This window comes from Urocitellus parryii, chromosome 4, assembly GCF_045843805.1.
Source record: "Urocitellus parryii isolate mUroPar1 chromosome 4, mUroPar1.hap1, whole genome shotgun sequence".
In the NCBI taxonomy this organism is placed as follows: domain Eukaryota; kingdom Metazoa; phylum Chordata; class Mammalia; order Rodentia; family Sciuridae; genus Urocitellus; species Urocitellus parryii.
Genome location: NC_135534.1, coordinates 9413452 through 9436683, shown reverse-complemented (window position 1 = coordinate 9436683; position 23232 = coordinate 9413452). Strand labels below are relative to the sequence as shown.

Sequence of the window (23232 nt, the reverse complement as noted above, 5' to 3'; positions counted from 1 at the left end):
CATCTCACAATGCAAAATGCATTTAGTCTACCTCCAAGAGTCCCATAGTCCTATCAGTTCCAGAAGTGCCCCAAAGTCCAAGTTCAATGTCTCCTCTGAGACTGAAGGCAAACTGTTGGTTTTGAGCCCCAGAAAAATCAAAAGCAAGTTACGTATATCCAATATACAGAGGCACAGAGTAAGCATTCTCATTCCAAAGGGGAGGAATAGAGACACGGAAAGAAGGAATGGGACCAGAACAAGACTGAAGCCCAGCTGGGCTAACAGCCCCTCAGATGTGTGGTGGGATATGTTCTCTAAATGGCTTGGGCAACCCTGCCCCTTTGGCCTGCCTGGTGGCAGCCTCTGTGGGCTTTCTTTTAGCCTGGCATACCAAACTTCTTGGGGTTTGCTTAGTTGGCTTGGCTTGGCTGTGATCAACATGTCTGACACAAACAACTTAGAGGAGCAACAGCTAATTATGGCTATTTCATGGTGTCTCCAAGGCATCATTTCTCAGCAGAACCATCATTTCTTGGAAAACAGTCCATGTGGCTGCTAATCCCTAACCTTTCCATTCCAGCTTTGGTTTCACTTTCACAATGTTATGCGTCAACCTCTCAGAGGCAGCCTGGGGTACTTTGCCTGGTTCCCAGGGCTTCCTTTGAAATCCCCTCTATGGAAACCTCCATGACCCCTTAACATGAGCATCTTGAATTTCTGCAGAAGCAGCACCACATGAATGATGCCAAGATTCTGCAGTGGGTGAACTCCTTGGAGTTCTGCAAAAGCCTTTGAGTGCCTCGGTGACTGAGTCCAGTTAAACAACTTCCTAGGTACCCTCATGCAAGCAGGGTACCCCTCTGATTCCCTCTCAAAGGAATTTCCCTCTGTGAGAAACACACTCCCATGTCCACGCCCAAAGAATGGACTAAGAGACACCAGAACAGCAAAAAGCTAGCCCTTGCTTAATGACAGTCTTTCAAGATAGGGTGGCTGTGCTCAGGGACTCACAGATTGGGACAACCAGTGTTTTATTCCCTAGAGCACAAGATGCCTCCCCCAGTTCCTCATTGGCTGAGTGCCATGGGGCGCACAATCTTCCTGAACATCACCTTGGTTTTGTGGTCTCCTACTGGGTTATTTAAAGAAATGCACCTTTAGTTGCCCCCACTACCCCTTGTTCCCTTGTGGAGGGAAAACTCCCCAGGACTGAGTGCCTTGGCATATGCAGTTTATCTCTGTTGGGAGCCCCTGTAAAACTTAAAGGCAGGTTACACCCATCAGATATTCAGAGGCACAGAGTAAACCCTGTCATTCCAAAGGGGGAGGAACAGGGCACAGAAAAAAGGAACAAGACCAAAAAACACTGGACCCCCGACTGTTGATCAGGTTGGGTTCCTTCCTTCCCACCTCCTGGTTTTCAAGGAGCTATGAATCTTACACTCTGGTGTTAACTGTCACTTTCCACTCTGCTGTCCCCTCCAGCTGCCTTTCTCCATTCCAAGTCACTTTACCCTTAAAGCTAAATACTGTATTCTGAAAAGGGACCACTGGGTTCTTATTTCACCACACCCTGGAGCCTGCAGTGAATGATCTTGCAAATTCCTGAGATGCCTGTAGGAATCTTTCCTACTGTCTCTGTGTGGAGTATGTAGCATTTTTTAGTGCCTATAATCTTTTGACAACACCTTTCTTGGCCCCAGTTTTTTTTTCTCATTCCACCATCTTTTTTACCCCCATGCTCCCTCTCTTCGCCTCCCACCCCTTTACCTTATCAAGAGTTTGTCTAATCTCCCCATGCTCCCCCTCCCAACTCCACTATAAATCAGCCACCTTATATCAAAGAAAACATTTCAGCATTTGTTTTGGGGTTTTTTTTGTTTTTGTTTTTTGTTTTTTTGGATTGGCTTGCTTCAGTTAGCATTATATTCTGCAACTCCATCCATTTATCTGCAAATGCCATAATTTTATTCTCTTTTATTGCCAGTAATATTCCATTGTGTATATATACCACAGTTTTTATCCATTCATCTACTGAAGGGCATCTAGGTTGGTTCCACAGTTTAGCTATTGTGAATTGTGCTGCTGTAAATATTCATGTGGCTGTGTCCCTGTAGTATGCTGTTTTCAAGTCCTTTGGGTATAGACTGAGGAGTAGGATACCTGGGTCAAATGGTGATTCCATTCCAATTTTCTAAGGAATCTCCATACTGATTTCTATATTTTTGCACCAATTTGCAGTCCCACCAGCAATATATAAGTGTGCCTTTTCCCCCACATCCTTGCCAATACTTATTGTTGTCTGTATTCTTGATAAGTGCCATTCTGATGGTGTGAGGTGAAATCTTAGTTTTGATTTGCATTTCTCTAGTTACTAGAGATTTTTTTCATATATTTGTTGATTGATTGTATATCTTCTTCTGAGAAGTATCTGTTCAGCTCCTTAGCCCATTTATTGATTGAATTGTTTGGGTTTTTGGTGTTAAGCTTTTTGAGTCATTTATATATTTTGGAGATTAGTGCTCTATCTGATGTGCATGTGGCAAAAATTTTCTCCCAAAATGTAGGTTCTCTCTTCACCTCATTGTTTCTTTTGCTGAGAAGAAGATTTTTAGTTTGAATCCATACCATTTATTGATTCTTGATTTTATTTCTAACACTTTAAGAGTCTTGTTAGGGAAGTCAGGGCCTAATCCAAAATGATCAAATGAAGGGAAGGCCATGTGACTTCTGGAGTCACATGATTTAATTAGAGCTTATCAGCAGAGGCCTCATCACCATGAGGCTGGTATTTTCCATACAGTCCCAACTGACACTGATGTGCACCAGCACCCTCATTCTCAAACTGGGACAGCAGCTCCTCATCTAGCCGTAAGTGCTCTCAGCCACCTCGATTTCTTCCAGATTCTGAGCCAACTGGGCTTGAGAACTCCTGAGGTCAAATCACAAATTCTCTCCTAACCTCTGATTGTTTTCACACAGGTGGATCTCCTACCTGGGACAAGTACCCTTGGTGCAGAGTGGTGATTGGAGGATGGATCCTTAGGATCCCGACTGGCCCTGACCACAGGAGATCTTGCTTCTGAGCCCAGCTAGGAAGGCAGCTCCTCAGAAGTCCTCTGGGTTGTCACGGACATTCTGAGCTGAACCCAGATCCAGAGAAGTGTCCTGATTCCGCAAGGGATATTTCCCACTACTTGATTGTAGACTCATGGATCATTGAAAAGGAAGCAAGAACTATTAACTGAAAACTCAATGAGTTCTTTCAACTTCACAACCTTGAAAAAAACACCAAAATCTGACATTCAATTTCTTCCTCCTTATTTAGGGGTAATAGAGACTGATTCACCAGGTTTGCGGAGATGACATAAGAAAGATACCTTAGAACAATTCCTGACCCATAATAGATGCTCAATAAGTTTGTTCAATGCATTTTATTTCTGTCTCGATTTAGTTTATTCTCCAAGTGGGTAGAGGACTAGGAGTCCTGGGTAATTCCAACATCTTCTAATGAGTCCAACATGCCTGACAGAAGGACACCTTCCACCAATCTCCAGTGCTCTCTACTGGTCAGCTCTTTTTTATAAAGGATGTTCACTTGTAACAAAGAGTCTTGCCTTCACCACCTAGGATCATTATGTGAACACACAGTCAATTTATATGCCCAAATTTGGGTGAATCAAGTTGGCCCTGGTTGGATTCCAGTAAGTTATTGTTTGCTCTATCTAGCTCCTTGCTATTTTCCTGCATGCTTCAAGTGTGTTTTCAGAAATGGCAAGGCCCCTGCGGTCTTCCAGGCTCATCCGACAGGCTGCTATGTTGGTGCCTTTACCACCAGCAACCTTCCCTGGAGAGCACCCAACCCAGATAGGATCATTCACCAGAGGGGTCACTCTGGCCACTACCATTCTGACTCTGGGAGAGAGGTGATATCTATTCATTGCTCATAATCCCAAAGATGTGGAAAGCTGGTTCCTGGATTCCCATAAATAGCACAACTAAATCTAAGTTAATAAAGAGAATTTAATGGAAGCTCTGAGCTACCAGGAAGGAAAAAAAATAAGGAAATACTTAGTTTATTTTTGCTATCATTTAATGGAAGTGTGCTCTGAATCCCAGGCCCAGATCAGTTAGTCTGTTGTGAATCTTGAAGGATGAACCTTGCATTCCCCCTGCTCTGCCCACATATCCAAGGGCACAGCTCACCTTTCACAATGCCAGTGCTTTCTACCGGGTCTGCTTCACCAGAATCATTTCTCCTTGTTGCTTGGCCACATGGAGAGGAAGACCTCCCCTCTTTCAGGACCACCCGTGTCCCAGAACCTTACCTGCGCCAAGGCTCATTTTTACCCAGGGAACCTACAATGTGAGTACCTTTTCTTCATTGGAACACTGGGTGCTGTCCTCAAAAACATTCTCTTCATTCTAGGATTAGGTCAAAGCTCTTAGGACTCCAAGTACCTCTTCTATTTGTAGCACTTATCATGTTTGAGACTTCATTTGGGTTGTTTTTGTGATTTGCATCTATTCCTCCTACAAGAATTGTTGTTCCCTGGAGTCAACTACCCAAACTCCTATTTCTCATTGTTACAACCCAGAATCTACTGTCTGATATATGAAGTTAATCTCATTAAAAGCATCTGGAAAGGTTGGTCAAATCTATGACTGAGCTTAATAGAAAAAGTTAGAAGGAATCTACCAAGTTCCAGGAATGAAGACAGAACTTAAAATCAAAGTAATGTTTATGAGCTGGACCCTGTGTATCAGAAAGGGATGCAGGTGAGGGAATATTATTGTTCTTGATATTAGTCCTGATACTCTGAAAATTTGGAATTAAGCTTTGAATGTCTCTGTGAGGAAAGAAAAACAGCTGTAGATACATAGAATTATGGAATGAGAAATGAGATCTCTAAATAAAGCTGAGTTCTTCCTCCAAAGAAATCCTTTAGTGAAAGAAGAAGATAAAAAACCCTCACAGAGCTCTGGGACGAAAATGTACAAGTCTTTTATGATAAATTGCAAAACCAAGCCTTTTCTATGTGCAAGATAAATGTCTATGTTTTCAGTACTCACTAGAGGAATCCCTGAATTAGATTGGTAAAGCCCTCCATCATCCTGCAGATGTAAGTACAGGGCATACTGGACTCCCAGAGAAAAACCTATGATGAAAATTACCATGAAGAATGTAGAAACTATAACAAGGTAAAACTGTGACTAATGGAACACAAGAGACCAAGTCAATGGGAGAACTGATTCCTCACTGATTTGAGATAAAAGAGCATTCTGGCATATGTGCATTGATAGCTCTGTGTGTTGGTATCTTTCGAGCACAGTACAGCAGTAGAACTGCTGGACCATGGTTGAGGGAATGTAAAGTGACCTCTAATGTACAGAGACAAATGGTTTTCCAAAGTATTTAAATTGATTTACACCCCTGCAAGGAATTACCAGGGGTTCTGGATTAGTTGTTTTTTTCTTTTAATCGATTTTTAAATTTTAACAATACAGTTATCCAGAGTAATTGGGTTCATCCAGACAAACTCATACATGCATAGAATTCAATTTCAGTTCATGATCCCCCTTTCCCCTCCCTTTTCCCTCCTGGCCTCCCTCACCTCCCACATTCTCCTTTCTCTCCTCGGCTAGATTTATTTTGTTTCAATAATTTTTTTGTATTTGATTCCTTCATTTACTTATGCATAAAGGTGGAATTCCCCGTGGTGTATTTATATGTGCACATGATTTTTGAAGAACGCATTGAGCATTGCCTCGCCTTTGCCATCCCTCCACTCCCCCTCTTAATCTCCTTCTTTTACACTAATGACTTTCCCCATATCTCTATGAAGGCCTATCCTTCCCTCCTCATTTCCTCTATTTTATTTTATTTTATTTATTTGATTTTCAAAGATCCAGCCACACTTGGGTTCCTGGGATCAAGTCCATGGGGTCATGTGGGAGTGTTCCTTTTGAAAAGAGCTCAGTTTGATCCTCTGATGTTTTTTTGAGGATTTTTACCTCTGTGTTCATGAGAGATGTTGATCTCTGGGTTTATTTATTAATGCTCAGCTGTCAGATTGGCATGTCATTCTAAATGGAGGAGATGAAGGTTCCCTTCTCTGTTTCCTGAAATAGCTTCATGGAATGGAACTTTTCCCTCCTCCCTTTGCCAGGCCAGCCTTCTAAACCTGGACCTTTCTTTTTCAGTGATTATAAAGTAAAAATGCACCCCAGTCAATACTTGTAGAGCTATTCAGAGTATCTATTTCATCTAGATGCATTTTGGTTGTTGGTGATTTTTAAGAAATTAGTTCATTTAATCCAAGTTGCTCAATTTTAATTGTGATATTATTTTTTCTCATTTAATATCTGCCAGACCTTGTCTGAAAGCCCCTCCTTCACTCTTAACATGGGCATTCTGTGTCATTTTCCTTTATGCCTCTGTAGCTCTCACTAGAGGTTTAACTTTTGGTCTTTTAGAAGAACCAGATTTTGGAGCTATGATTTTCTCCTTTTCTGTTGCTCATTGTACGGATTGCTGCTCTTATCTTCATTTTCCTTCCTTCTGACCCGTTTTGCACTTATTTACTCTTTTCTAACTTCTTCAGATGGAAACTCAGTATCCTGACTCTCAGTTTTCTTCTCTGCTAAAATATGCATTTAGTTCTATAAAGTTCCTTCTCCATCCTGCATTAGCTGTAACTCGCAAATGTTGATCTTCTGCATTGTGATTTGGGGTCATTTAAAATATGTTTTAATGTCCATGGAGACTTCCTATTTGATACTTGGGTTATTTAGAAGCATGTTGTCCAACTGCAAGTAGTGGAGGTTATTCTTGTATTCTTCTGTTATTGAGTTCTAGTTTAATCCTCTTTTTGTAAGAAAGTATATATTGGATGATTTCCAGGTTTTTAATTTGTAAGGGTTTGTTTGTTTTTTTTTTTTTTTTCATCATCTAGAACAAGAGCACATTGGAAATGTGCCTGGGCACTCACAAGGAGCGTGTGTTCTGCTGTTGTGGGTGAAGTGGTCAGTGGATGTCAGTTAGGTCGATTACTCGGGGGTGGTGTTCAGTTCTGGGTCCTTGATGGTCTCCTCCCATGAACTCTGTCAGTTATGTGAGAGGAAAGTCAAGTCTCCAATTGCAACTGTTTATCTGTCTTTTACATTTTCCAGATTTTTTTTCCTCCACAGTTTTGAGGCTGTGGGTGCCCACATACTTGGAATCGGTGTATCTTACACACAAGGATTTTACATACCATATCAGAGACAGGCATCCCTAGGGAGACCTACTCACGAGGTTGGCTGTTGGCTGAGTCTGGGAACTGGGCAGGTAAACCTTGCCCTCAGTGATCACAATGACTCACCATGTCTAAACCCTCTGTATGAACAATGTGGTCTACACTGCATGCTGCCTGCCTTCTGGGAGTCTATGGCTTCAGGACATGCCAGGCAGAGAGGAAGTAGGAGACGCTCCCTGGACTGAGACCCTGGACGTCTACACTGGGGATCTTCTCAGGTAGACCACCCTCCACACATGTTGTCCCAGTTCATTAGTAAGGACTTGAGTGATCCCCTCTGAGTCCACTGGAGGGGGTCCTGGAAGCTCGCACCTGGCTTCCTCAGGACGTCTCCCCAGGTGCCCTTTCCTCTGTCCGTCTTGCTCTGGGTCCTTTGCTTTAATAAATCTTAGCTGTGGGTGTGACTCTATGATGAGATCTTCTTCTTTGAACCAGTGAATATCGAGTGGCCTCAGGATGCCCTTCTCCAGTAGCTGAGGCCCTGACACATACTCCATGAAAGATCTCATGTTCCCCAACAGGAGGTCAGGCAGGAGACACACCGTTGTCCTCAGAGATGTGCACATCTGATTCAGGTGCTGTCCCTCCCGTGATCCAATCCACACCACAACAGGAGGCAGAGGGGTGAATCTCTCCTTGTGGAGGTGCAGGGGTTGGGACTCAGGGAAGGGGAGGGATATGCTCAGGTCACTTGTGTGCAGAGGCTGAGCTGGACCCTCCCCCTGCCCATAGCCCTCATGAGTCACCCCAGGGCCCCCGCTCTGCTCCTCGTTCCCCGCCACTGTCCTCACTCTCAGAACTCCACCAGGGCACCTCAGCATCATAAAACAATTCTTTTTCTATTCCTCTTCCCTCTTCAGGCCTGATCTCATGAATGAGATCTCCTCCAACCCCTTATTCAAGGCTCCTCAATACCAAAAGAGGGGTCACTGTACATCCTCCTCCTGCCCCACGCTCTGCTCAACTCTGTCCCACAGCCCACACGGCCACCACCTCCAGTCACAAAGTCCAGTTCCTGCAGACCTCAGACTCTCTCCCGATTCCTTTCCTCCTCCACCTCCTGACTACTAACTTAATCAGGGCAGTTCCCTTCCTGCTTCCACGACCCCCATAGCCTCCTGCCAGCTTCCCCACCTCCTGTCCCTCTGCCCCATACCCAGACCCCAGACCACATGCCCTTCCTCACCAACACTTCCTCCCTCCCTCCCCTCCCTGGGCTCTTCCCCCAGGTCCACCCAGGGCCTCGACCTCCACTCACCTAGTGCTCCCTCTGGTCTCTGCTCTTCTGCACCCCTGGGTCTCCCTGGCCCAACCCCCTCCCCATGCCCACTCCCCCTCTTCCCATTCCCATCCAGACTCCTTCCCACCAGGCTGCCCTCACTGCCCTTCTGGCTCAACTGACCCTCTCTGGGACCTAGATCCTGGAGCCCATCGTGCAAGGAACAGGATGGGCCACAATTCCCTGTGCCTTTCTGAGCTTCTTCCAGCATCAAGGAGAAAACATTCTGACGGCTTGGCCTCCCTCCCTGCATCTCCAAGATCCATCTCGGGGCCTGACTTGGACTGGAGCAGAGCCAGGCCTCCTGTCCACCTCCTCCTGCACCCCAGCCTGGGGCAGCCCCAGCAAGGCTGAGACAGCAGGAGAGAGTTTCTCTTTCATCTTCCATCACCCAAGGTCATGGCCAGGGCACTGTGAGCAGAAAGGAGCTGAGCTCTGAGGTTGAGCCTCTGCCTCCATGAGGACACAGGGCCAGGGATTTTTCTGGGGACAGGGCAACACAACCCCCTCATCCTCCCTTTTCCAAATTATAAAACATGCCCTCTAGGAACTGTTCCATTTTTTATAATTATAAGAACCTGGTTTCTCCCTTTTCTAATTACCATGATAGGGCTGAACTCAACCCTGCTGAGAACTTCTCTAACAGAAAGTCAAGGTTGGACACATCAGGGATCACAGGGTGAGGCGAGAATCACCTTGAACTGGGAGGAAAAGCTTGTGGAAGGAAGAAGAGGGACAGAGGTGTTCTCTGGGGCTTGGAGAGACCCAAACTCTCCTCACAGAGAGGCAGGCAAGGAAAAAGCTCACCAGCCAGAAGCCCAGAATGCAGGCTGAGTATGGACGGAGTGTGAGCCCAGCCCCCAAGGCCCAGATACACGCCTTCTACAGCAAGGACCTGTCTCCCTTCACAGGCCACTCTCAGTACCTCCCCTCCCCAGCCCAAGACCCGTACTCAAGCCCCATGGACACAGAAAGGAGATGTGCCTTGGAAAGAACCCATTGTCTCCCATGGAAAATCTCTTTCATATAATAGTAGAATTTTTGTAGAGGCTTTCCTAGTCCAGGCTAGCACAGCTGTACACAATAGCATACAGGAGTCATTCCAGCAACTCAGGAGGCTAAGGGAAGAGGATCTCAAGTTTGAGGCCAGACTTGGCAATTTAGGAAGAACGTATCTCAAAATAATGAAAACTACAAAGTGCTGGGTCTGCAGCTCCTTGATGCAGTGCCCAGTGTTCCCAGCAGGCCGGGCCTGGGTTCTGACTCGCCCAGGAGGAGCACACTGGCCCCCTGGCCCAGCTCAGCTGCTGTAGGCACCAGCTGGGGACAGGCAGCATTTCAGCTGGACCCACCTTGGTTGCTGACTCCTCTCACGTGGCTCCTGGGCCTGAGTTTCTGGCACTGATCACACTGGATTAACTGAAGAGCTAAAAGTCTAGCACAAGGACTGTGGTCTTGCATTCATCACCACCCTGCACACCCCAAGTTGTCCCTCACCTGCTATCCCTTTGGCCATCAGTGCCCCCCACCCAGCCTACTGCTCAGCACATGGGGCTGTGATATTGTTAAAAGTGGCTAGCACCCACCCATCAGCAAAATGAGACCCCTTGGTTCACTGTCATCCACCCAAAGATGTGGGGACTGCCCATGAGGCTCTGGACATTGGTATCAGCCCTTGCTTGTTTCCCTTTCTCTCCTTTCCCCCTGATACTTGGGGATTTTTAAATGTTCCCCTGACCTGAGGGAATCAGCTGAACCTACCCCCACTCTCTCCCTCCAGAATGAGGTTGGGAAAGTCCGTAAGGAGGGTCCCACGCAAGCCCGAGGACACTGGCATGGAGATGCTGAGAGAGGCCCCGTGTCCACAGGAGCAGCATGGGCTGTGGAACAGCACGTCTACAGTGACGCTGTGGACCCTGAAGATGGAGTCTGCTAGCTGTGGTTCCAGTCCCCCTGTGTGCTCACCCACAGCCCTGTCTTCCTGGAGCCTGAAGAGGGCATGCGGCTGGCCCTTGCTCCCTCCACACCCCACAGTGAGGGTGCTGAGCTGTGCCCACTCCCTCCCGCCCCTTGCTGTTAAGAAGTGGGTGTCAGAAGAGAGAGGCTTGTGAGGGGCTTGGGTGGGTCGCACACTGGTGTCTAAAGCAGCAGCTCTTCACACCAGGGAGTAGGGTTTGGGTTTCCTGTTGGGCTACACTGAATGCGCTTCGGACCTGGGGGAGAGGAAGGGAGGGTTTCTTCCCATCCTCTGGCCACGCGGGCTCCTGGGTTTCCAGGGTGTGGAAATGTCTCTGGTGGCCTGTTCCAGGTGGTGTGGTTGTTTGGAAGTTGGTGGAAATATTTGCCTGTTCTGGAGATGTTCGCTCCTCCTTGTGGGGTGTGTTTGTGTCCTCAGAGCCCCTAATTCCTGGAAACCCCTCCCTAAGGCTCTGTCCCTCCCTCCTGCCTTCCCCACACCCCCAAGACATGGGTGGGTTTTGGGGTTTTTGTTTTTTGATTTATTTTTTTCAGTATCAGCACTTGCTTGTTCCACTGTCTCTCCTTTCCCCCTGACACTTGGGGATTTTTTAATGTTCCCCTGACCACAGATGTCCGCAAATCCTCCTGAATGCACACTGGGCTCTGATCTGTCTCCCCTCCAAGTGATTTCCATATCTAACTGTCTCTGGGATGTGTGCCCTGCATTTGTTGGAAGATTAAAATTTGTATGTGAAATTTGATCTATTTTTCCGCTATTGAAGGCTAGGCTAGGTGAAGTTACAGGAAAATGAAACTCAAATCTAAATAAAAGCAGTCCGGACACCCCGACTGCAACACACAGCACTTCTGGACAGAACGATGTGTTCTTCGGTAAGTCCCCAAAAAGGGTTTTGAAGATTTCATTTAAAAGCAACTGTGGCAGTCTGTTAGTGGGATAAATGTGTTGTCCTTGTTGGCTCCAGCTCAGGTGTAGAGGGGACAGGAAGGGAGAGGGGCAGGTGGGCTGCAGGTCTGGGGCTCTCCCACAGCAGGAAAGGAACCATGGTTTGGGTCCAGGAGCCCAGAGGCTTCCCTGCCTCAGCTGCTGTGTGGGGTTTGGTCTCCTGAGTGCTGGCTGCCTCCTGGCACCTCACTGAAGGCTTTTCTTTACCCAAACCAGGTTTCAGGAAGCACCTTATTGGGACGGGGTTATGACTCAGTGGTAGAGAGCACATGTGAGGCACTGGGTTTGATCCCCTGCATCACATAAAAATAAGCAAATAAAATAAAGATATTGTGTCCATCTACAACTAAAGATTTTTTTAAAAAAGAAGAAAACGGGCAATGATCTTCCAGTTAAGATCAGAGGAATTCTTGAATGATGGAGGAGCATTTAGTTTCCAAAGCATTTAGTTTTGTTGTTTTAATTTAATTACATTTTCAAATTTATTCACAGTAATATGTGAATGTATTTGCCTTTTTTAAGAAACAAAAGGCAGAAAGTCCAAGGGACATCAATAGAGGAAAGGACTGGGGTGGGAAGAAGGAGGTGAGGGAGAGGTGTTAGGGAGTGAAACTGGGCATATTATATTGCTATATTGGTGCAGGTGTGTATAGGCAACAGAACACTCATCATTATGTACAAATATAATGCACTTATAAAGGGATTTTGAAAGAGAATTTTAAAAAAAGAAGAAACCAAAATCCAAGTGGAAGCCCTGAGCATGAAGAATCAGCCCTTCTCCCAGACCCCCTGTGTTGTCTCTTCCCCCTGAAGCAGTTTGGGGTACACTCTGCCAGATGGTTCTACTCACCTCTATATAGCTCCCTTATCAGTGCTGACTTGTAGCCTTGTGTTTTATGGTGGTTTTTAACTGGGTTCCCTGAGTACAGCTCATCTAGATACACTTGAATCTTTCTCATTACTTAAACGTGTTTCCTAGAACCGATCTGCTGTATTTCAGTACATGTGTGCTGATTTTTTCCCAGTACGAGGGATTGAAACCAGGACCTTGAGCAAGCGAGGCAAGTGCTCTCTATGAACGAGCTACTTCCCAGCTCTTCTTAATCTTCACTGTGAGGCCAGGTCTCCTAGTGGCCCAGGCTGGCTTCAAACATGTGATCCTCCTGCCACAGGCTCCCAGTCACTGGGACTACAGCCAGGCCTGACCACTGCCAGCAGGTATTACCTTTCTGATGCTCTGATCAGCCCCCCTTGGGTCAAGATGACTCCTGATCCTTGCTGCCAAGGACTTGAACTCCCAGGAGATCTCCCACCTCCTCCAGGCAGCTGCATCCTCACTTCTCTCTGCAGCAGCTCAGCTCCCTGGCAGGGTGCACTGGGCCAGATGCTGGGCTCAGCTGAGTTTGGGGGAGGGCAGCTGATTGCATCATTGTATTCTAGAAATACAACTCACTCATATGAACTTCAAAGAGAACCCCTCCCCTCTGATTCCCAAACACATCCTGTCTTTCTCTCTATTGATTTTGGCCTGGAGCCCAGACTCCAGCTGCCCCAGTTTGTCCGGGACTATCTGGGATTGTTCAGGCATGAATATTGGAAACCCTGAGACTCAGTTTCTTCTGGATCTTCTGCTCTCTAGGAAAGTCACCTAACCATCCTAAGACCCAGTCTTCTCATCTGTGGAAGACGGTGATGGTACTTCTTAGGATGATGGACAGTGGGGTCAACTGTTCTGCAGTGTTTGGAACGTTGGGCTCTGAACAAGGACACTCTGTACATTATGAGCATCACTGAAGCCCAAGAGCATGGCTGGTGGTGGCCCTTAAGATGCGTTTTGGACGTTCTTGGGAATCATATCGACATTTGCTGATATAAACATTCTCTGGGCATAAAATGTGCTCTCTGCAGCTGGTGCACATCACCGCCCCACACTCCTGTGATGCAGACCGACTGCCATGGTCCCTGAGAGACACCCCTTTCCATCTCCTCCTTGTCCTGAGACCTTTCCAGGCTAGCAAGCACATGGTAAATGGAGTGGAGAGGCTTCCCACCTGTGTATGGAGCAATTTCTCCTCTCTGATTCCTCAGGTGATGAGCACAGGGATCCTGTAGGACTGGGTTGGGTCTTCTTGCAGGTCAGATTTTAAAACATCCCATACAAAGGCCCCCTCTATCTGTGTCTGATATTTCTGTTGCAGGACAGAACAAGACCCAAACGTGGAGACCTCATTGAAATTTTTCGTGGCACATTTGAACACTGGGCCATCTATGTGGGGAAAGGCTATGTGGTGCATCTGACTTCACCAAGTAAGCATGGTTTCTCTATTAAACACAAGGGCTGAGATCAAGAGTAGGAATGCAGGCACAGTTATGTGCTGGTCCTCACACTGCCTGGCACAGCAGGCTCTCAGTCAGCACTTACTGAATGAATCATGCTCTTTGCTCTGGCTGTATCTCTGCTAGTCCTCATTATCAGTGAGTTCAGGGAGAATTGTTGACCTGTTTCCATTTTAGAGCAGGTTCAGTCCCAGTTGATCCCGCTGTAGTTGATGAGCATCCCTCCAAAGGTCTAGTCCCCTGTGTCTGTGGAGTTCTGCAAGGTCAAACAACAGTAGAAGGAGTTGATCCTTCCAAGAGTTTATACCTGGCTGCAGAGAGCAATGGACAGGTGTGGGCCTCCACTCCCCAGGGCCAGCCTGGAATCCTGCTCCTCTGCCTGCTGACTGTGGAGCGTTTGGCTTCACCTCAGTCAGTTGAGCTCCACTTCAGAAGAGCAGGGATAGGGATTCCTGTCTCCCAGGCCATGAGGGAGAGAAATGAAGGAGGCCAGGGAGAGCCTGTGCAGGGCCTGGCCAGGTGTGGGGCCTCCTCCCTCTCTGGCCCAGCATCATGGCCTTAAGGGACACGCGGACATGCTGGAAACCCCACTCACCTGCACCCAGAGGAACACTGTCCAGTCCTTCAAGTCACTAGTAGAGTGGTGTGGACATGCACCTGTGTGCACATAGGAAGTCGGTCAAGTGGGAGACATTGAGACCTTCTGTGGCACCTACAGCAGCTCACAAACTCAGGGACTTTGAACAGCAAATGACAAAGAGCTCAGCTCACAGCAGTGCTCACACTCAGTTGTTGAAGCGTCATTGAGGGAGTGCATTTGTCCCTGAGCCTGGCCTCTAGGAACCTGCCCCCCTTAGGCTGTGCTGCTGCGGGGGCTCCCTGGTTGGTGTCCAACCCCTGGGATGGCAGCAAGGTCCTGCTCACAGCAGGAGAGGGAGGTCTGTCTGGGCTAGTGCTGGCTCTGGGGAAATCAGGACAGTGTCCAGTTAGGGCTGCATGAGGTGGGCCCTTTGTTCTTGTTGGTTTGTTTGGTTTGGTTGAAGCCCTGGGGGTTGAACCCAGGGTGCTCTAACCATGAGCTACATCCCAGCCCTTTAAAAATTTTATTTTGAGTCAGACTCTCACTGAGTTACTTAAGCTGGCCACAGTATGACCTCCTCCTGCCTCAGCCTCCGGGGTGTCTGAGAATACCGGAAGGTGCCTCCACATCATGCCTAGTTATGGGGTTTGAGGCTACATTCAGTCTGTGGCCTCATTTCCATATCTGTTTAAAAGTCCCCAAGATTACTCTTGGTCACCAAATGTTTGTCCTTCAGGGGACCTCGTAGATGGTAAACCAGGACCCAGCAGATCCTTCACAGGGTTATGTGAATGTAGTTGGGTGGCTTAGTGCTCAGAGGGCATCTGTAATGCGTGTCTTCTAACAAACTTCACCTCCCTTGAGAATACACCACATGCACAGGATGTTGTTAGTGCAACTGGTGAAGAAGAATAGTAGGTGCTTGGGAACCTTCCAAGGCCAGGTCTCCAGGAGCCCAGACATAAGCAGTTGATTTGGGAGGCATGTCTCCTGATCAGGTCTCCTTGGTCCCAGGAAGTACCTGGATCCATCCTTTAGCTCTTTCAGGGCCCGGGTTACCGCCCCACGTTCATTGTCTTACAAGCAGCCTTTTCCACAGTGAGAACTTCAGTTCCTTCTGTGGAGCAGTTAGGCTATTGAAAACCTTTTTCCTGTGGAGGTTTGAAGCTAAACTTCTATGTCAGGCTGCCTAAAGAGAATTTAGTGAGGGGCTGGGGTTGTGCTCAGTGGTAGAGTGCTCTCCTACCATGTATGAGGCACTGGGTTCTATCCTCAGCACCACATAAATGTAAAATAAAGATATTGTATCCACTTAAAACTAAAATTAAAGTTTTTTTATACAAAAGAGAATTTAATGTGTTGTTAGAACCTTTTTCAGGCCTTGTAGAAATATTGGTCATGCTTTTCTAGTTCAGAGATTTCCACTTAAATAAAGAGCATGCTAAAAAAAAAATAATAATACCCAGTTTCTCTTCATGATCGGCTTTGGAAATTCTTGAAAAATTCAATTATGGAGGAATATTTTATGCAGATATCCCAGGCTGCAGCATACAGTTCCCTTAGATTGGAAATCTTTGTATATCTTTTTACTACAAATAATGAATAATCCAATGTGAAAGAGACAGAGAGAAAGTGTGCGTGTTTGCAGGTAGATCCCATTACCTACCACCAAGTGTATTTATGGATACCATGATTATTCTTGGCACCTTGGCATTGGCACGATGCTAGGTTGAATGACTGGGCTTTAAACCAGGGTAAAAGTATAACACATTCTTACCAATTTGATAGAAATTTCCACAAGTTATACCCCCAATTAAATATGATTGATTCCTTCTCCAGACATGCCCTGAGTATTGGTCTGCTACTACAGAAACACTCCATGTACTCACAGAGTTTCCACTGATTTCAACTATGGTTCCAGTGAGTTTCTTAAGAGCATATTTGAAGGTATCATTTTCACTTTCTCATTTTAGTTCTGATTCCTTCAACACTGGACTCCAGAATCTCCCATATGAAAGGAATTAATAATAGAGTAAATGTCCATGCCCGAGTCAGGTCCCATGACACTAAGATTTCCCAGGTGGGGGGAGGCAGTGAAAAGCATTGCAGCCACACTGAGCCACCCCTGGGTGGAGGGCTGCTTACAGCACTGCTCCAGCTGGGAATGAGCACTGGGAAGGACGCTGTCCAGGGGAGGAGGACAAAACTTTCTGAAAATCACTTCTGTCCCAATTTGCAGTGAGGACTCTACAGCCTTGCCCTGGCCTGAGTCCACTGTTTCCACAGGTGAAGCGGCAGGACCTAGCGTGAGCGGCTTGGGTTCCGTCGTGGGTAACAGAGCCATAGTGAAGAAGGAGCTGCTGTCGGTGGTGGCTGGAGGAAACAAGTACCGGGTCAATAACAAGAACGATAACAAGTATGAGCCACAGCCACCTGACAAAATTGTCCAGCAGGCAGAGGAAATGGTGGGGAAATACATTCGCTATTCATTGACCGAGAACAACTGTGAGCACTTTGTGAACAAGCTGCGCTACGGAGTTTCCCGCAGTGACCAGGTGTGCCTTCAGCCTGTGTCCCCTTCCCTGGTACCAGACCATTCCCCAGCTGACAGGGGCTGCGAACCTGCTGAGGGCTGGCAGTGCAATCTGATCTGGACATTGCCCGTGATCGGGGGTCAGGGAAGCTGGCAGAGTGAGCAGTGGGGACCACGAGAAGGGGACCCTGGTCATGTTGGGCCCATTTTTCCTGCACAAGGTCAACAGGAATCACTTCAGCTTTTGTGGGTCAGTTAGTCCCTCTCTTTACTCTGCCAGGGTCACTCTGTAGCAGCCATAGTCTTTGTAAACCAACAGGCGAGGCTGTGTTCCAATAGAGCTTGATTGTTTACATTTATTTACTTTTGTAGAAATAGGTGACAGGCAAGATTTGACCAATGGGACATTGGGTGACAAGTCTTGGTTTTAAAGAACTTGAAGTACTGGGGCTGTAGCTCAGTGGCAGGGCACTTGCCTGGTGTGCATGAGACCCCGAGTTCTATTGCCAACACCACACACACACACACACACACACACACACAAAAGAAACCCAAAACTATGAAATATTACATTATACATTTTTAGGTAACAATCAAAAAGTTCAAAAATCATAAATGTAAAATATTTACAGATGATGTATTTTTTGCAGTTTGCATCCATGATTTCATTCCAAATTTTCTTGACAACCTTGGAGTTACACAACTAGCTTATTTAATGTGTGAAAAATGACTTCTACATAATTCAAATAGCCAAGCCCAGTGTTATTTTAAAACTGTCAATGAAATCAGACAATTTTTCTAGTCAAAAACTGACAACTTTTCAGTTCACATTGAAAGTGTTAATGCCCGTCACCATGACACCAGCTCACATTGTTTCAGGAGGCCTCTCTGTTGGGTTACTGGGCACTGCAGAACTCTGGGCCCCTAGTGACTCTGCCCACACTTTGCTCTGATAGACCACTAACATCTAGCATGGCCTGTGGAACATGAAGCTCTGTCTGAGGAAGTTCCCAATCCCCTTTCAAATCCCTGTGTGGGAAAGTTCTATTTTTTATCCAAGCAGATTGGCATTAATTGGTGACAGGGTCACACTTAAGGTCAAGACTTGCCTGGCATGTGTTATATTTTTTCCAAGCAGATGATAGTTGCAAGACCTCCCTGTCTTAGTACATTTGTTGAAACAAACTTTAACTAGGAATCCTTCCTCTGAATCTATGAGACACGGAGTGGAAGATAGGAAGCTCACACAGACACAGATAGTGGCCTTACAACTCAGAAGGGTTTTTCTCCAACTCTGAGAGGGATGCCTTTGGAATGTACTCATCAGAAAACCAGGACCTCCTGCCATCTCCACCAAATAGTATGATCTGAACTTCAATTGTTGCCAGGGAGAACACTCAGCTGCCTCATTGCATTTACTGGATCACCCTTCATCATTTTTTACCTCCCTGACTCTAGAGACCCCCACTTGCCCCCTTCACCCTTGTCCCCATCTCGGTTTGAAACACCCCTCACCTCCCTGCCCTTAGTGTTTCCCTCTGGGATGTGGTGAAGAGGACAGGGACCATGGGTCTTTCCTGAGCTGCAGGTTCCTTGCCCAACAATCTCTGCTCAGACTCCTGATGTGGACAGTGACCCACTCCCCGCTCTTCTCTTCTATTGCAGGTGATTAATGGAATCATCACGTTTGTTATTACAATTTTATTTGGTGTTCCAGGATTCGCCTTCAGGGCAGTGGCCAGAAAACTGCGGAACAGTTAATAAATCCAAGGCGTCATGTTGGCGGCACCAGTTAACTCTGGGGGATTTGAGCAAGCTGGTTTACAGATCTCACTCTCTTCTGTAATCATGAGCACTTGGGTTAGTAAAGCTGAATCAAAGCACAGGAAGCCTTTATCTGAGGAAATGCTGCCAGCACAAATTCTATTAAAGAGGAGATTGCACAATATCATGGTCTCAATGTTTGTGTCCCCTCCCACCCAAAATGCACATGTTGATTCGCTAACCACCAATGTGTGCTCTTCAGAGATGGTAGTGTAAAGCCGTCTCTAGGTTTAGAAAAGGTGGTGAGAATAGGACCCCCAATGTGGGTTAGTGTCCTTAGAAGAAGAGGAAGAGCGACAAGAGCTCTCTTTCCCTCCCACTGCCATGTGCAGCCTTACTGAAAAGTGGGCCAACTGCCCGCCAAGAAGAACCTCTGGACACCATGTCTGCCTCACCTTGATCTTGGATTTCCCAGCCGCTGTGATTTCAATTTAGTTTGTCCCTTAGAAATCCATGTTGTAACACAATTCCCCTTAAGAGGTATTAATTTTAAGGATTAATCCATTCATGTGGTTAGATGATTACTAGATGAGTGGGTTGGTGGTCTAGTGGGTATCTCAGGATGGGTTTCCTATAAAAGCCACCTTGGCTCTGTGCCTTAGGTGCTCCTTGTCTCTTTCTGTGTGATTCCTGCAATGCCTCAGGACTCTGCCAGCAAGAAATCCATCTCCAGGTGTGGCCTGATGACCTTGGTCCACACCATGAGCCAAAACTTCTTTCCTTTATCACTTGCCCAGTCTGTGGTGTTTCCTTATTAGCAACAGAGAACAGACTAAGACACCAGCCTCCAGAGCTCAACTGTGCACAGTAGGAGTCTGTGGTTTAAGCCACACCAACTGCAGCCTGCTGTCACAGCCTGTGCTGGCACACACAGGCTCCTGGCCCTTCATGCTTTTCTGCTTCCTTCCTCTTCAAGGTAATTTTTATTGAAGTGGTGTGAGGACACACACAGGACAGCAAGGAGACTGACCTGAATGACAGGCAAGAAGGGAAACCACCGGGTCAGCCAGGGCTGGTGTCTCATGGGCTTGAGTTGTGTGGAAGAGTGTGACCCTGTCACTAGTGCCCACCTGCCTTCCTCTGGCCACTCTTGATGCAAACAGTGATTGGAGTCACTCCTTCCCTCTGCTCTCCATGTCTTGTTTCTGCCTGTCTCTTCCACCTCCTCAGAGCTCCTGCTTCCTCACCACATCTGCTGGCCCTGCCTCTCATCTCTGATCCCTCATTCCCCTCTGCTCTGCTTTCTGCCTCAGCTCAACACCACTGTTCTCTGCTACCTGCTCCCACACTAGTTCCTGGGAGTATCTGTTTGGCCCAGTGCAACACACAGCTTGGCCTACCCATTGGCTGCCCTTTCATCACAAGGCCCACTGGGCCAATCGGCTCTGCCCAATGGGGTCCATCACATAATTCCCACATGGCCATGAAGCAGTTTCACTTGCAGAGGATTGCAGGTCAGGCCAGGTCAGTGACTGAAGGTCCTGGTTCAGGTGCAGTGGAGAATGACATGTGGGGGCAATCCTGGCTCCAACTTTGGCCCCTCAAGAACTGCAGAGAGCTTGGATCCTGCACCAGAGGAGATCCATTGTCTGGAATTAGCAACTGGAGCTCACATTACTCATAAGATCTGATTCCCCAATATAACACTGTTATTTGTAAAATTAAAACATGTGTAAATCAAACCTTTTACTAATTTTTTCATGCATAAATTGCCCATTTTCTTAACAGTTATCAGGATTGGGCAGCAAGTAGCAAAAGTGCTATGTCCTTTCCAGCCCATCTCCCATGGACAGACCCCTCTGTCTGTGCCTCTGGTGTGGGGGAGAGGAGGCAGCTCCTGTGACTACTGTGTTTGCAGAACCAGTTCTGTTGTTTTTTTCTTCTTTTTTTGCAATTCTGGGGGTTGAACCCAGGGCCTTTCACATGCTAAGCAAGCACTCTGCTACTGAGTGAAGACACAATCCTCTCTCCTTCTGGGTGCTGTATCCATACCTTACATGAAAGCTTCACTCAGTGCGAGATGCTGTCTTCCAAATCAGCATTGAGCAACTGGAAATCCAATCAGAGGCTGGCCACACCAGGTGCATTGAGGTGCCAGTCCCAAAGGCACAGGCTCCAAAGGCCTGCCTCATGTTGTGTCACCTCAGAGCTGGGTAGAGTCTCTACAATATTCTAGCCGATTCACATCTCATAACTAGTAGTAATTTCACCTGGGAGAGGGAGGTGATTTCCAGCCTCCAACTGTGCTGTGTATCGAGTCCTTAATTTTTCCAAGGAAAGTCCATCTCCAACATTCAATTTACTAACTAGAAAAACATCTGGTGAACAGATGCTGTTATCGTCTGGATAAGAAATGCTCCCACCCCAAAGCTCCTGTGTCAATGCAGGGAAGATTAGATGATTAGATTGTGAAAGCTGTCACTTCTTCCCGCCATACCATGTGAGTGGATGGACTGTGTTGTAGCCCTAAGCAGGAGGGGTGAGACTGGAGAGGGTGGGTCACTGGAGTCATGTGCTAGAAGGCTTCTTCTTCCCTGTGGCCCGTCCTTCCTCTCTCTCTCTCCTCCTGGCTGCCATGAATGGAGCAGAGCTCTTCCCCATGCCCTCTGCCATCGCGTTCTCCTCTTCATGGTTCCAGAGCAGAGGAGTCAGCCCACCCCGGGCTAAACCTCTGAACCATGAGCCACAGCAAACTTTCCCTCCTCTGAGTTGTTCTGACCAAGTATTTTGATCACAGTGACACAACGCTGACTAAGACAGGAATTATTACCAGGAAGTGAGGTTGTGGCTGTAACCAGCTTGACCATGTGGTCAGCAGCCTTCAGAGCTGGTCCACAGGAGTTTGGGATAGTTTATAGATACAGGCTGGAAAAGCTTCAGAGTGTGGTAGAATGACTCTGGTGGGAGCTCAGAAGACCCTCAGGAGGGACAGACAGATACATTTACAGACTCCGGAAAGTTGCTAGATTTAGATGCTCCTTTAACCCTGGGGAGGGGTAGAGAGAAAGGAAAGGGACTGAGAACTGTCATGGTGGAGAGCAAGGGTCAGGACAACAGAGGACCTGGGTGGGGGGCAGTGAGGTCCATCTCTACTGGAGGCTCCATAGCGGCTTCTAACATGAGATTTCTGTGGCTGCTTCAGGGAGTCACTGTTGCTTGGTGTCTGCTCCTGAAAAAAAACCTGCAGTTAATGGCATCAGTTTTTTCTGTGATCATGAGAAGATCCACCTGCAAAATAAGCTCCTTCACCCTCCCACGACCTGGAGGCCCAATTCACTGTCCTGGTCCCAGGGAACGAGGGCCTGGCCTCTTCTTCTCTCCCCTCCCTTCTGTTCACCACACACTTCTCCATCCTGGGGTCTCCATTTCCTGAATTACGGCCACTTCTCAGTGCTGGACTTGTCTGGGCTCTTCCTGACAATGGGCCTATGGAATCCTCTGGAGTCAGCTCCCTGGGTCAGGACATTTGTTCCTGATATGGGGTGGGCACAGAGCATTTGTGCCTGCATTCCTGGGGTCAGAGATCTGAGTCAGCCTGGGTCCTCTCTTCCAGTCTGGGTCTCACCTGAGCTTCTCACCTGAAGAGGGAGCACCAAGGCAGAAGTTGAGGGAGACAGAGGAGGCCTCAGCCACAGGCAAGTGCACCTTGAGTCCCCTGTGCACTGCTCTCAGGTGCAGTCTGGAAACTTCTACCTCAGCCCACCTCTGACCTGACCTCCAGTTCTTATCTACCTCTCTACCTGGATATTTAATGGGGCACCTCAAACATCCCATAAGCTGTGTGAGTTCTTTTGTCTTTCCTTTCTCATTTCCCCTCCCTCATGGCTAAAGGATGACCTAAACCTAGAACTTTCCAGAATCCATGAACATGTCCGTCTATCCCTTCAGAAACTCTCTGTGTTTGGGGGATGTCTGAATCAGAAAGGAGGAAAGTCACATTGACTGAGCACCTCTTGGGTGGTTAGGGCAAGTGCAAGCTCTGTGACCTTGAGAAAAGTGCACGACCCTCAGAGCTCACTTCCTTCACCTCTAACAGGTGGCACTGAGCCATTTCAGGTGGTGCATCCTACTCAGCAGAGATGTCAGTCCCGACTGCAGAGCTTCAGGGAAGATGAGAGGCAGCCCCTGAAGGAGGAGGTCGGCAGAGTGAAGGCGGGGGTCAGACTTGTGGGGCTTCCCTGAGCATTTCCTTGCAGCCCTCCCCTCAGAGAAAATTTTGGCACCAATACATGGCTCCCTTTTTGGACTCCCTCATGTTTTTCTCCCTGGGCAGCTCCTGCAGCCTCCTTGAGACTTTTTCAGAGGGTAGAATGCTCAGTCCCTTTGCAGGTCCCTCCTGCCCGAAAGGGAAAGAGGCTAATTTCCCCTGAAAATGTTGCCTGGTTTGGCAAGTTTCATTTAGGGAAGTTTATCCCACGGGCAGACAGTTGGCTCTGTGCTGAAGGAGGCAGTCGCTGTAAGCCATCTTTACCTCTG

The 23232-nt window shown here is 47.4% G+C and overlaps 1 protein-coding gene across 3 annotated transcripts; it reads left to right on the top strand.

The window, feature by feature from the left end:
* Positions 1–11345: 11345 nt before the first annotated feature.
* On the top strand, positions 11346–18880 carry LOC113177521 (phospholipase A and acyltransferase 2-like). Of its 3 annotated transcripts, none has more exons than XM_077797446.1 (5): positions 11392–11409; positions 13391–13570; positions 13681–13789; positions 16686–16954; positions 18650–18880. In XM_077797446.1, the coding sequence occupies exons 1-5, from the start codon at positions 11398–11400 to the stop codon at positions 18776–18778; spliced, it is 699 nt and encodes a 232-aa protein (XP_077653572.1). In that variant the 5' UTR covers positions 11392–11397; the 3' UTR covers positions 18779–18880. The 3 variants fall into 3 exon arrangements, with proteins under 3 accessions (XP_026237854.2, XP_077653572.1, XP_026237853.2); XM_026382068.2 differs by having other exon boundaries at positions 18598–18880; XM_026382069.2 differs by lacking the exon at positions 13391–13570 and having other exon boundaries at positions 11346–11409.
* Positions 18881–23232: the final 4352 nt, after the last annotated feature.